The sequence below is a fragment of the Pristiophorus japonicus genome, chromosome 2, assembly GCF_044704955.1.
Source record: "Pristiophorus japonicus isolate sPriJap1 chromosome 2, sPriJap1.hap1, whole genome shotgun sequence".
In the NCBI taxonomy this organism is placed as follows: domain Eukaryota; kingdom Metazoa; phylum Chordata; class Chondrichthyes; family Pristiophoridae; genus Pristiophorus; species Pristiophorus japonicus.
This window is the reverse complement of record NC_091978.1, coordinates 232093406-232107697: the sequence shown is the minus strand read 5'-3', so window position 1 is coordinate 232107697 and position 14292 is coordinate 232093406. Positions and strand designations below refer to the sequence as shown.

Below are 14292 nucleotides of genomic sequence, written 5' to 3'. Positions count from 1 at the left end.
GGGGGAAAGAGACGGGGCGGGGGGGGAAAGAGACGGGGCGGGGGGGGAAAGAGACGGGGCGGGGGGGGAAAGAGACGGGGCGGGGGGGGAAAGAGACGGGGCGGGGGGGGAAAGAGACGGGGCGGGGGGGGAAAGAGACGGGGCGGGGGGGGAAAGAGACGGGGCGGGGGGGGGAAAGAGACGGGGCGGGGGGGAAAGAGACGGGGCGGGGGGGAAAGAGACGGGGCGGGGGGGGAAAGAGACGGGGCGGGGGGGGAAAGAGACGGGGCGGGGGGGGAAAGAGACGGGGCGGGGGGGGAAAGAGACGGGGCGGGGGGGGAAAGAGACGGGGCGGGGGGGGAAAGAGACGGGGCGGGGGGGGAAAGAGACGGGGCGGGGGGGGAAAGAGACGGGGCGGGGGGGGAAAGAGACGGGGCGGGGGGGGAAAGAGACGGGGCGGGGGGGGCATGAGACGGGGCGGGGGGGGCATGAGACGGGGCGGGGGGGGAAAGAGACGGGGCGGGGGGGGAAAGAGACGGGGCGGGGGGGGAAAGAGACGGGGCGGGGGGGGAAAGAGACGGGGCGGGGGGGGAAAGAGACGGGGCGGGGGGGGAAAGAGACGGGGCGGGGGGGGAAAGAGACGGGGCGGGGGGGGAAAGAGACGGGGCGGGGGGGGGAAAGAGACGGGGCGGGGGGGGAAAGAGACGGGGCGGGGGGGGAAAGAGACGGGGCGGGGGGGGAAAGAGACGGGGCGGGGGGGGAAAGAGACGGGGCGGGGGGGGAAAGAGACGGGGCGGGGGGGGAAAGAGACGGGGCGGGGGGGGAAAGAGACGGGGCGGGGGGGGAAAGAGACGGGGCGGGGGGGGAAAGAGACGGGGCGGGGGGGGAAAGAGACGGGGCGGGGGGGGAAAGAGACGGGGCGGGGGGGGAAAGAGACGGGGCGGGGGGGGAAAGAGACGGGGCGGGGGGGGAAAGAGACGGGGCGGGGGGGAAAGAGACGGGGCGGGGGGGGAAAGAGACGGGGCGGGGGGGAAAGAGACGGGGCGGGGGGGGAAAGAGACGGGGCGGGGGGGGAAAGAGACGGGGCGGGGGGGGAAAGAGACGGGGCGGGGGGGGGGGGGAGGAGACGGGGCGGGGGAGGAGACAGGAGGAGGAGACAGGACGGGGGAGGAGACAGGAGGAGGAGACGGGACGGGGGGGGGGGAGGAGACGGGACGGGGGGGGGGGGGAGGAGACGGGACGGGGGCGGGGGGAGGAGACGGGACGGGACGGGGGAGGAGACGGGATGGGACGGGGGAGGGGGGGTGAGGAGACGGGAGGAGGAGACGGGACGGGATGGGGGGGGAGGAGACGGGAGGAGGAGACGGGACGGGACGGGGGAGGAGACGGGACGGGACGGGGGGGGGGGAGGAGACGGGACGGGGGCGGGGGGAGGAGACGGAGGAGGAGACGGGACGGGGGGGGGGGAGGAGACGGGACGGGGTGGGGGGGAGGAGACGGGACGGGGGCGGGGGGAGGAGACGGGGGAGGAGACGGGACGGGACAGGGGAGGAGACGGGATGGGACGGGGGGGGGGGGGGAGGAGACGGGAGGAGGAGACGGGACGGGACGGTGGGGGGGAGGAGACGGGAGGAGGAGACGGGACGGGACGGGGGGAGGAGACGGGACGGGGGTGGGGGGGGGGGGGAAGGGGTTGGAGATGGGGCGGGAATCCAGGGAATTTTGGTAGTTCACTACCAATGCATCCACTACCTCCGCAACCACTTGTTTTAAGACCCTAGGATGTAAGCTATCAGATCCAGGGGACTTGTCCGCCTTTAATCCCATTATTTTACCGAGTACTACTTCTTTAGTGATAATGTATTAAGTTCCTCCTTCCCTATAGCCGCTTGATTATTGATAGAGAATTCAAGCTCTGTCGCCTGGCTGTAGTTTTGAGAAAACATAGACCACATTGCATTAAGTCATCAATCAACTTGACATTTTAGGACCTTTGGTAGCGAGCCAATTAAAAGACTATCAATTGAGCCAATAAGGTCAAAGAAGGCACATTCTTTTCTGTAAATTGAGTCAGGTATAAGTACAGCCATTTTGGCCATGTGGTCTCAGAAGGACAAAGGCCTGGCTTAAAGCCAAGAGCTTGTTGCAGCTGCCAGAATAAAAGTTACGTTAAAACTATCACCGGAGTTCGTATTTCATTGGAAATTAAGAGATCTAACAATTATCCACTAGTGGGATGTTTTTAATGTCTTCTATCGAAGACCAATACGAAATGTTTGTTCAAAGTCTCTGCCATTTCCCTGTTCCCCATTATGAATTCCCTAGTCTCATCCTCTAGGGGACCAACATTTACTTTAGCCACTCTTTTCCTTTTTATGTACCTGCAGAAACGTTTACTATCTGTTTTTATATTTCGTGCGAGTTTACTTTCATAATCTATCTTCCCTCTCTATCATATTTTTTAGTCGTTCTTTGTTGGCTTTTAAAAGTTTCCCAATCCTCTGGCCTCCCACTGGTCTTGGCCACATTGTACATCCAAGATCTCTGTTCCTCTACACTTCAGTATCCTACCATTTATTGCCTATTTTTTTGCCTTGTTTGCCCTCACCAAATGCATTACCTCACACTTTTCCGGATTGAATTTCATTTGCCACTTTTATGCCCAGCTGACCAGTCCATTGATATCTTCCTGCAGTCTACAGCTTTCTTCCTCATCATCAACCACACGGCCAATCTTTGTATCATCTCAAACTTCTTAAATCATGCCCCCTATATTGAAGTCTAAATCATTGATATACACCACAAAAAGCAAGGGACCTAGTACTGAGCTTTGCGGAACTCCAGAGGAAACATCCTTCCTGTCACAAAAACACCCATTGACCTTTACCCATTACCCTTTGCTTCCTGCCACTGAGCCAATTTTGGATCTAACGTGCTGCTTTCCTTTGGATCCCATGGGATTTTACTTTTCTGACCAGTCTGCAATTCGAGACCTTGTCTAAAATCTATGCAGACTAGATCAAACATGCTACCCTCATCGACCCTCCTGGATACCTCCTCAAAAAATTCAATTAAATTAGTTGGACACAACCTTCCCTTAACAAACCCATGCTGACTGTCCCCGATTAATCCGTGCCTTTCTAAATGACAATTAATACTGTCATTCAATTTTTTCCTATAATTTGCCCATCACCGAGGTTAGGCTAACTGGCCTGCAATTAAATAGTCTAGCCCTTTTCCCTTTCTAAACAACGGTACAATGTTAGCAGTCCTCCAGTTCCACCTGTAGCCAAAGAGGATTGGAAAATGGTCAAAGCTTCCGCTATTTCCTCTTTTGCTTCTCTTCATAGCCTGGGATACATTTCATCCGGGCCTGGCAATTTATTTACTTTCAAAGAGACTAAACACCTTAATACTTCCTCTTACTACGTTCATCTCATCTAATATTTCACACTCCTCCTCCTTATCTATAATGCCTACACCGTCCCTCTGTGCTGTTAAGTGCACAGTTTTCAACTATATTTGCAATTCCTCAAATAATGAAGCAGTCATGGCCATATCCAGGCTTGGGCTGAAAAGTGGCAAGTAACATTCGTGCCACACTTGTGCAAGGGAATGACCATTGCCAATAAGAAAACATCACCACCTCTCATTAACATTGCTATGCCCCCACCATCAATATCTTGGGGTGGGGGGTTAACACTGACCGGAAACTCAACTAGACCAGCCACGTAAATGTGGTTACTAGAGCAGGTAAGAGGCTGGGTATTCGGTGCGGAGAGGCTCACCCCTAACTTCCCAAATCCTCTCCACCAGCTACAAGGCACGTCAGCAGTGTAAAGAAATAATCTCCACGTGCCTGAATAGATGCAGTTGTAATTCAAGCCTGTACACAATCCAGGATGAAGCAGTCCGCCTGATCAGCACCTCATCCATTCGTACACTGTAGCTATAGCGTATACGATCTACAGGATGCACAGCAGCAACTGCCAAGGCTTCTTCGGCAGCACTTCCCAAACCCATGACTTCCACCAACTAGAAGGACAAGTGCAGCAGGTGCGTGAGAACACCATCACTTCCAAGTTCCACTCCAAATCAATCATCATCCTAACTTGGGACATATATTGCCATTCCTTCATCGTCCATGGGTCAAAATCCTGGACCTCACTACCTACCAACATTGTGGGTGCACCTTCGCCATGTGGACTGCAGCAGTTGAAGAAGGTTCACTGCCACCTTCTCAGGGCATCTTGGAATGGGCAATACATGCTGGCCTTGCCAATGATGACCACATCCCGAGAAAGAATAATAATTAAGTAGCGAATATGGACCCTGCTCTTGGGTATATAGCGGTCTCATCCCCATTTGCCATTTGGAAATTATTTTTCCCCCGTTTGATTTTTCTTTTTTAAACATTTTCCTTATCAGTCGCAAAAGACAGTAGAAAAATTTAAGGGGAAAAAATCCAATGGCAAACAGATATGAACCCTTAATCTTTCAGTCCCCTGCCATTGAAGGATTTTAAAAAAAAGGTTAATTTGACCATTGAAGGAATTCTATGCTGTTAAACAAATCTAATGTACTCTGTTCTGAAGAGTTGCTGGAGTGTACTGTCATGGAGGAGCTGATTGAATAAAAATGTGTGCCACTGTTACATAATATGCCAACATCCATGTGCTGGTGTAGAATTAAGTATTTCCTTCAAAATTAGAGATTGTGCACTACTGTTAACGACTATTAAGATAGAACTTATTAATGGATACTCTGATTACCTGCATTTGTGTTTGATCCTTGCAGCAGTACTGTCAGGGTCTCCATCACTAATAGGGCGAGCTGTTTTCGGTCCTCCAATGAACAATTTGCTTTAGATTCTACTTTAAAAAAAAATGTCACAGTTAAAAAATTATTTAAAGATAATTAGCTGCCTTACATTTTTTTTTATATAAATGAAATTGTTGCTGCTTTTAAGTGCTTTCATGCTATAACCACAGCTATAAAGAAACAAAAACTCTCATTTCACATAAACTACTTTATTAGCAAGTTTAAACACTTCATTTATTTTCATCAAGCTACAATAGTGAATCTATACACACTTAGCAAAAAACATTCATACCAACAGCTCCTTTGTTTTGTTTTTCCTGCCAATTATTATCTCTCATAAAAGCATGGACCTTGCTGAGGTATAGTTACACAGCGTCCTCTGGTATGTTATCCAGTGGGAGCCTCGATGTCACTATCGTGGGGTACAATGTCCATATGTGTACTCCCAGCTGGAGAAATTGGATAGTGATCAGGAGCTGGGACCCAAGACCAATTTTCCTTCCTAACTCAAAAGTAGTGCAGCCCACTAAAGTGCCTCTAGCTCTGCCTGGGATGAGATCAGCTAACTTAACAGAAATCTACAACCTTCCTCACCTGTATTGTTCAACTACATGAGATAAATTTTCAGCAGCGCTATTGCAAAAATAACTTTTTGTCCAGTGTGGATGAAGTAACTGAAAACAGGCAGTTATAACTTTCATGCATTTCCTGGCTGTTGCAACTAATTTAGTTCCCACTGCATTAATAAATGCAATAGAAATATAGCTCTAACATTGAGATAGTTTAATTTTAAAAAATCATTAGAATCAGAAGATATTAATTGTAGTCTAATGCAGGGGTTCCCAACTGGGATCCAGGGCCTCCTAGGGATCCGCGAGAAGATTTTAGTGGTTCCGCCCATTGGGTTCTCCCATCACTATACAGGGGAGACTACAATTGATTATGGCGGTTGGAAGCTGCTCACATTGTTCATGGAATGAGCGCGCGCAGCACATAGCCTTGGAGGGCGAGTGGGAGTGGAGTGGAAAGAAAGACAGACTTTTCAGTATCTGTGCTTTCGGTAAGGCTGTAATAATCAGGATCCATTGTGACTCTTCAATTTTTTCAGCCTCAGGTAATAAAATCGCTAAAGGCGCCATCACGATTTTCCAAGTTGGAGCTTTATATTCATAGCCACGCACTTCTCTGATGGATGGATAGGCCTAGTCTGTGCGCTCAAGTCCTGAGGTCCTGCCATTTATTTGTGAAAGGGTTGGGGAGGAAGAAAAAGGGGGGCTGCCTTTGTCACTAAAGGATTTATGGTGATGAAGTTGGGTGGGTAAAGTCGCTCAGGGCCCTGCTTATTTCTACATTTCTCTCATGTGCCATTCATGTCCGCTGTTAATTCAAGTCGCTGGCTTTTACCGCCATATTGGGGTTTGGTATCGAAGCAAGATGGAAGTTCTGTTTTCGTAATGGAGGATGTAGAATGCGGATTTTAGTCCAGTTTGACTGACTGTACACAAAATGAGTCTATAGTGAGCATTGCACTTGTTGTTCCTGGTTCATTTTCTGTTAAGCAAATGGTTGATGGACTGGAGCAGACCCTGGGCAGTAAATGGGCACATAATATAAATTTAGGATAAAAGCAGAAAATGATGCAAATACTCAGCAGGTCAGGCAGCATCTGTAGAGAGATAAACAGAGTTAACGTTCCAGGTCGATGATCTTTCGTCAGACCTGAAACATTAACTCTGTTTCTCTCTCCAGTGATGCTGCCTGGCCTGCTGAGTATTTCCATCATTTTCTGTTTAGATTTCAGATTTCCAGCATCCACAGTATTTTGCTTATGTAAATTTAGGACTTAATAAATTCTTTACGTAAGGTTTAATAGAGCTATTAATAACTAATTACTAACTTTTATATAGAAAAAATACTTGCGTTGTGTTCCAGGGGGTCCGCAAAAATTTAACATGGGAGGTGGGCCTCAGAAGCAAAAAGGTTGAGAACCCATGGTCTAATGAATAGTGCAGACTAGCACTTACTATATTGACACTAAATGTCTCTATTGTCTGCCAAATCAAATAGTCTCAATTAATGGCAAAGACCAGAGGCTCCAATACATTAATATCTTGTTTTTAAATTGAATTACAGAATGCATCTCCAAAACGTTGGTAAAAATCCCAGAAACCCATGAAATAAAAATGGAATTTGACTTATTCAGTAATTGCAGTGGACCTGATTTTAAGTATTAGTGATTAATGAACTTTAATGTTAAATCACTATTGCAGATACATCAACATGAGCAACTGACGGAAATATTAAACTGAAGTTGGGCAACAGCGAAAAGCAGGTAGAATGGGACTTGCAATAGTCCAAAACTATAGCGACATTCGTTTACATTTGTATGAGTGTGGGACCAAATTCCAAGTGTATAATTTTTGCAATGGGGCTAAATTCAGTGTATGAGCCAACTTTATCGCAGTTTGAAGACTAATTCTGTCCATTTTGAAACTATGGGCCCAGAATTCGCCACCATTTAGCTCCATTTTTTTGGAGCCAAGTGTTTTTTGGAGCTAATTTAATTTTGTAAGTTTCGTCAATGTTATAACGTCATCCTAACAGATAATGGCCGAATTTTTTAGTTAACGTTTTTATGACATCACTCAGGGTCAAACCCACCCATAACGCCATTTTTGCGAGTTTCGCCAATAAGGTTCTCTTTTTAAAACGGTGCTGGGGACCACTTTGAAAACCCTTACCTTACCAAGTCGGAGTCAGATAGAAATCAGCGTTATAGACGCCATTTTGTTTATTGGAGCTGAGTTATAGGTTTTGGAGGGAGGGAACAAGACGTATTATATCCAAACTAATTAAAAATGTTTGTTTGTGTGGGGGGGGAAAAGAAAAACTTTATTTATTGCAGTAAATTGCGAGTTGAAGTTCCACCACTGAACTGCTGCTCACCGGGCTCAAGGCACACAGGGTCAGAATGCCGACAGGATCATTCCCTCAGCCGGACACAGGAGCTCAGCTTCAAAATAAGTCTGGGGGGTGGGGTGGAAGCCAAGCCGGGGAGAGGGGCGGCACAGCAGGGGTGGCCTTTCGGCCAGGGACGGGTGGGGCAGCAGGGGTCCATTCAGCCAGGGATAGGGGCAGCTGCAGTGGGGGAGCCTTTCGGCCAGGGATAGTGACAGCAGCGGGGGCCCATTCGATCACAGATAGGGCAGCAGCGGGGAGCCCATTCGACCAGGGATAGGAGCAGCAACTGGGGGCCATTTGACCAGGGATAGGGGCAGCAACGGGGCACCAGCAGCAGCAGGGCCATTTGCGAGCTGCCTGCTGGGACGGGAAGTTTTAGCATCAAAACACTCCTATGGCATGTACAGAACAGATACAAAAGCAAAGTATTGGATGCTGGAATCTGGAATTAAAACAGAAAATGCTGGAAATCTCAGCGGGTCGGCAGAGGAAAAATCAGCATGGGTTAGCTACAGAGTAAAGCTCTACAATTACACGTTACCCTGGAAACCGACATGCTTGGGCATGCGCAGAACGAGGCCTCACTTTTTCGGCCAAATTCAAAAGAGAAAAACAGCAAAACTCCGGACTTTTTTTTGGCACCACTTTGGCTTTAAAAAAATCGTCCGTTAATCTGAAATACCGCCAAAAAAAGGCAATGTTGAATTTTGGGCCCTATATTACTTATTCAAGTATAGCACCACTCTCTAGAATTTTTTCTTATGGATTCTCTATTATTGAACGAACCATAAAAAATACTCGCCAAATTTGAAGTTATACCAATGAATGTTGCACACTTTTGAAAAGTATATACATATGCAAAAATGCCAGGCAGGAAAAGACCAAGAGGCCCATCAAGCCAGTCCCACACTCAGATGCCTGGAGTATCATGACTAAATGCTTCCTACCCCCTCACCAGTCAGGTAATATCCTGAGAGAAGCAAAACAAGGAAAGTAACACATGAGCAGAAAAAGAAACCCAGACAATAGAATACATGACCAACAATTGCCACCTAAATACTGCAACTTCCATTTTTAAAAGGGAACATTCATATGAATATAGATAAATAGATAAATTTACCTGGCTCATTAAAACTCTGAATGGGCTCTTTTAATAGAGCAGCATATTTGTGCAGAAGATTCACCATCACCTCAAGCAATCCAACCTCTCGATACACATCCCTAAAAATAGGATCATGGCGTGCAAATTTCAAAAGCGTCTTCACTGCAGTGATGCTACATTGGTAAGAGGTGCTAGACTTTAACAAGATGCTGACACTTATTAGTTCTTTACATGGAATATAGTTTAAGCTGAAGATAATAAATTCCAACATTTCAAAGTACTTGGACTGCACCTCAGGTGCTTTGGAAATCTTCTCAGCAAACTGTGAAAGTGTGTGCTGAGATTCTAGGATGAAGTAATTGGCATTATCTGCGATGTAGAGGTTTGAAATGGCATCTAGGATGATTCTGGCAAGGTGGCTTGTTTTCGCTTTTAAAAAGGCGATCTGAAGAACAGAAAAGGCTTGGATGTTTTTGACGGTGCGACCTAGTTTAAGAAAAGGATGACAATATTCAATGCACAATTTTAATAAGTAGTCCCCCCAATTTCAGAAAATGCATTTCACATATCCACATTTATACCATCAAATAACTTAAAACAAATATTTTCTGAAAGGAAAAAATAGACAGCAGCACATTTTTACCAAATAGTTAAATGACAAATGGAGTCCCTGCAGAATTTAATTTGTTGATGCTTTCATGACCAAAATGCCACAAATTCCCTTACTAATACTGGCTCCTGAGACCACTCTTCCACCTTAAATTTGAAATTATTTTCCAAAACATAGTAAATCAATTAGCTTTTTCTGCTGTTCTCCATTTTCAAATGTTCAGCTTTGCTTGATTTATTAGTGCTTTCCTCTGCAACAGTATAACTACTCTAGTTTTCCTCATGATATTGCATAGCAGAACAGAGAAGGAAAACGAACCTTGTATGATTTCTCTATTTAATTCTAACATTTCCCACATTTTGGGCCCAAGTTTCAGATCCCTGGTAGAATGGCGCACCCCGCCTAATTTTTAGCAGCTGGGGGTGGAGCTACAGCCCTGCGCCAAAGAGAGTGCCGGCAGCTGCGCGCGTGCGCAATAGCTCCTGGCCCTCACAGCGTGTCCCGTCTCCGGGCGACCCTATCCCTGGCCGAAGGGACGTTGCCCCTATCCCGGGCCAAGGGGCCTGCCTGTTCTTAGCTCCTCAGAGGCGGGGCCTGCCCGACCAACAGCTCTTCGGTGGCAGGCCCCGCCCAAACCCGTCCTCGGTGGCAGGCCATGTGAGCAGTTGGTCACAACACTCATATCAAGCAGGGTTACACACAGTTCGGAGGGAAGCGTCCTTTTGGTGTTTCGCTGCTCTACATGGGATGGGATAAGCACTATGACTATCAATTGTATCAGAGTGACCCCAGTGGAAACTACGGAGGGTGGAAGGCCATCTGCATCGGGAATAACAGCGCCGCTGCAGTATCTATACTGAAACAAGACTTCAAAGAAGGAGATATGACTTTGCAGTCAGCACTTGCATTGGCAGTTAAAGTGTTGAATAAGACTATGGACATCAGCAAACTATCGGCCAAAAAGGTGGAAATTGCAATGCTAACTAGAGAAAACAGGAAAACGCGCATAAATGTGCTGAAGGAAGTGGAGGTTTTGATTAAGCGACACAAGGCAGAAGAAGCAAAATCTGAACGTGAGAAAAAGGAGAAGGAGCAAAAGAGAAGGACAAATAGAGCTGCAAATTAATAATTGAAAATCTAGTTGACTCTAGGTTCTCAATTTATAGAATTGGCCGTACCAGATACCATCCAGTCTTCTGGTACACTTCTGCACATCAATTGTATATGCACTAGTAATTGCCAGATGGGTTTTTAAAATAAAAAGTAAAGGCAAAAAAAATCTCGTCGGCGGTGGGCCCTGCCCGACCAGCTCTTCAGCAGGCTGTTGGAGGGCTCCCGGTGCTGCAGTAGGTGGGTAGAAACTTTTAATTTTGAATTTATTGATTGATTTTATTATTTTTTTTATTTTTTGATTGATTGATTTATTGGTTGATTTATCATCTATTATTGATGATGGCTCTTTATTGATAAAAATGAAGTGTTTAATGCTTTGTAAAATCCCCTAACTTCCCTCCCCCGCCCCCCCCAATCTCTTGCTACCTGCGCCTAATTTATAAAATGTAGGCAAGGTTTTTCTGAGCATATAAAATCGACACTTACTCCGTTCTGTTAGTTTGGAGTAACTTTTCGCTGCCTAAACTTTCAAAACAGGTGTAAGTGGCTGGTAATGCTCCCTTTTGAAGAAAAAAAAGCTGTACTAAAACAAAACTATTCTAACTCACTAGAACTGGAGCAAACTAAATGCCGAGAATTGCGATTTCTAAGATACTCCATACTAAACTAGTTACTCCAAAAAAAATAGGAGCAACTCGAGCCGAAACTTGGGCCCTATAATGCAGCGCATCTTTCTATGGCCATTAATTCACTGAGACAATGGATCAGCTGTCCCTAAATATGACTAATTACACAAACACACAACATTAATTATCATTCGTATATTAAAATTGGAGAAGGAATAGCTTAGAGTTTGTGACTTATTATGCATTCAAGAACCTAACTCAAATGGTAAACATGAATTATGCCGCATTATTTTTAAGTATTTTATCCAAAAACTATTTTTGTAAAACAAAAATAATCACTGAAACCAAATTAAATTTGAAGAAAGACAGTACATAATTTAAAAGGTAGACAGTCTGCATTAAAAAAGTTGATCTGGTGATAAAGGACAGCAATAGAAACTCTCATTTGTGTCATAACGGGTAACATGAATTAGGTTATCATGTCACATTTGCAAAATAAATTAAAAAATTGTTTGCGAAAGATTTTCATGAGGATATTACTCTTTAAATCAATACTGAGAATTAACTGATAAGCATCACCTTTGCCAGAAGGTTGTGGTACTGCAAATCCTGGCAGGAGAAAAGGTGCTCCACTAGTTATGCCAGTAGGTCTTAATTCATTGATCCCATATGTTGTCAATGAGGTCACCAACTGAACCAGGTCTTTCAGGGCCTCTTTGGCATCGAGTTCTTTTGTTTGCTCCAATCTAAAATGTACATATACATAAACATTAGTTTGTAATGGCAACTGCTGTATAAATTGTTAACAACTTGTATTTATATAGCGCCTTTAATATCGTGAAACATCCCAAGGCGCTTCACAGGAGTGTTAGGAGATAAACATTTGGCACCAAGCTGCATAAATAGAAATTAGCGAAGGTGACCAAAAGCTTGGTCAAAGAGGTATGTCTTAAGGAGCGTCATGAAGGAGGAAAGAGATGTAGAGAGGCAGAGAGGTTTTAGGCGGGAGTTCCAGAGGGGACTTGGCAACAGAAGGCTCGGCCACCCATGGGTGAGCGATAATAATCAGGGATGCTCAAGAAGGCAGAATTAGATGAGCGTAAACATCTCGGGGGAGTTGTGGGGCTGGAGGAGATTACAGAGATAGGGAGGGGTGAGGCCATGGGGGGATTTGAAAACAAGGATGAGAATTTTGAAATCGAAGCATTGCTTAACCAGAAGCTAATGTAGGGCAGCGAGCACAGGGGTGATGGGTGAGCGGAACTTGGTGTGAATTTGGGCACGGGCAACCGAGCTTTGGATCACCTCTAATTTATGTAGAGTAGAATGTGGGAGGCCAGCCAGGTATGCATTGGAATAGTCAAGTCTAGAGGTAACAAAGGCATGGATGAAGGCATCAGCATCAGATGAGCTGAGGCAAGGGTGGAGACGGGTGATATTATAGAGGTGTAAATAGGTGGTCTTAGTTATGTCACTGATATGTGGTTGGAAGCTCATTTCGGGGTCAAATATGACACCAATTGTGAACAGTCTGAATCAGCCTCAGATCGAAAATGGGGAGAGGGATGGAGTCAGTGGTTAGGGAACAGATTTTGTGGTGGGGACCAAAAACAATGGCTTGCTATTCCCAATATTCAATTGGAGAAAATTTCTGCTCATCCAGAATTGGATGTCGGACAAACAGTCTGACAATTTAGAGACCATGGAGAGGTCAAGAGAAGTAGTAGTGAGGTAGAGCTGGGTGTCATCAGCATACATGTGGAAACTGACGCTGTGCTTCCAGATGATGTTACCAAGGCGCAACATGTAGATGAGAAATAGGAGGGGGCCAAGGATAGATCCTTGGGGGACACCAGACGTAACGATGCGGGGGCGGGAAGAAAAGCTATTGCAGATGATTCTCTGGCTATGATTAGATAGATAGGAATGGAACCAGGCAAGTGCAGTCCCACCCAGCTCGACGACGGTGGAGAAGCATTAGAGAAGGATAGAGTGGTCAACCATGTCAAAGGCTGCAGACAAGTCAAGGAGGACAAGGAGGGATAGTTTGCCTTCGTCACAGTCACTAAGGATGGCATTTGTGACTTTGATGAGAGCCGTTTCGGTACTGTGGCTGGCGTGGAAACCAGATTGGAGGAATTCAAACATGGAATTGTGGGAAAGACGGGCACAGATTTGGGAGGCGACAACACATTCAAGGACTTGAGAGGAAAGGGCGGTTGGAGATGGGATGGTAGTTTGCAAGGATGGAGGGATCGAGGGTTGTTTTTTTTTGATGGGGTGATGACGGCAGATTTGAGGGAGACGGGGACAGTACCTGAGGAGAGAGAACTGTTAGCAATGTCAGCTAACATGGGTGGTCAACAGTTTAGTGGGAATAGGGCCAAGGGAGCAGGAAGTGGGTCTCATGGACAGGATGAGCTTGGAAAGGTCATGGGGGGGTGGCATCAGAGAGAAACTGGAGAAAGGTGTGAGGTCAGGGGGCTTCCTTAGAGGAAGTCTGGCCCGGTGGGCTTGGGGAAGGAAGAGACAGATGCGGCCGAACTGATATTCTCAATTTTGGAGACAAAGTCGTCCATGAGCTCCTCACACTCATTGTCGGAGGTGAGGGTGGAGACTGAGGAGGTAATTTTCGGTGGTATTTCGATGTTGGAGTCTTGGCTGCGAGTAAAAAGTGCAGGGTGGGGGCTGATGTTTTATTGCTTTTTTTGTTCTTGCTATTGATGTTGCAATTCTTGCAGTTGTTCTTGTGTTATTGTTGTTGTTGCAAAAAATTTTAAATCGTTGATTAAAAAATTATTTAATAATTGACTTTTACATTTTTCAAAGTATACATCATTTTATAAAATTTTATTCAACTTAACCATTCTTGTATTGTGTCTAACTTTTACAAAATGAAGGGTAAAACTCAACGATAGAGTGGGCGGTAAAGGTGAAACGTGAAACGTAACTCTCACTGTTCAAGCAAAGCGTTGATTTATCAGCTGCTGATGTCCTCAAATATCCTCCAATTTTCTTAAATATCCTTAAAATGTTCTCCAATTTTCTCAAATATTCCACTAAAAGCCTCAAATAACCTT

At 45.9% G+C, this 14292-nt stretch overlaps 1 protein-coding gene across 1 annotated transcript in view; it reads right to left on the bottom strand.

Annotated features, from left to right (window-relative positions):
• The window catches only part of wdfy3 (WD repeat and FYVE domain containing 3), a 690816-nt gene that overhangs the window by 415726 nt on the left and 260798 nt on the right, over positions 1–14292 (bottom strand). The window contains exons 9-11 of the mRNA XM_070871062.1: positions 11792–11958; positions 8882–9349; positions 4752–4853 (exon numbers count right to left, since the gene is read on the bottom strand). Of these exons, the coding sequence (XP_070727163.1) occupies positions 4752–4853; positions 8882–9349; positions 11792–11958 (737 nt within the window). The remainder of the gene's footprint in view (positions 1–4751; positions 4854–8881; positions 9350–11791; positions 11959–14292) is intronic.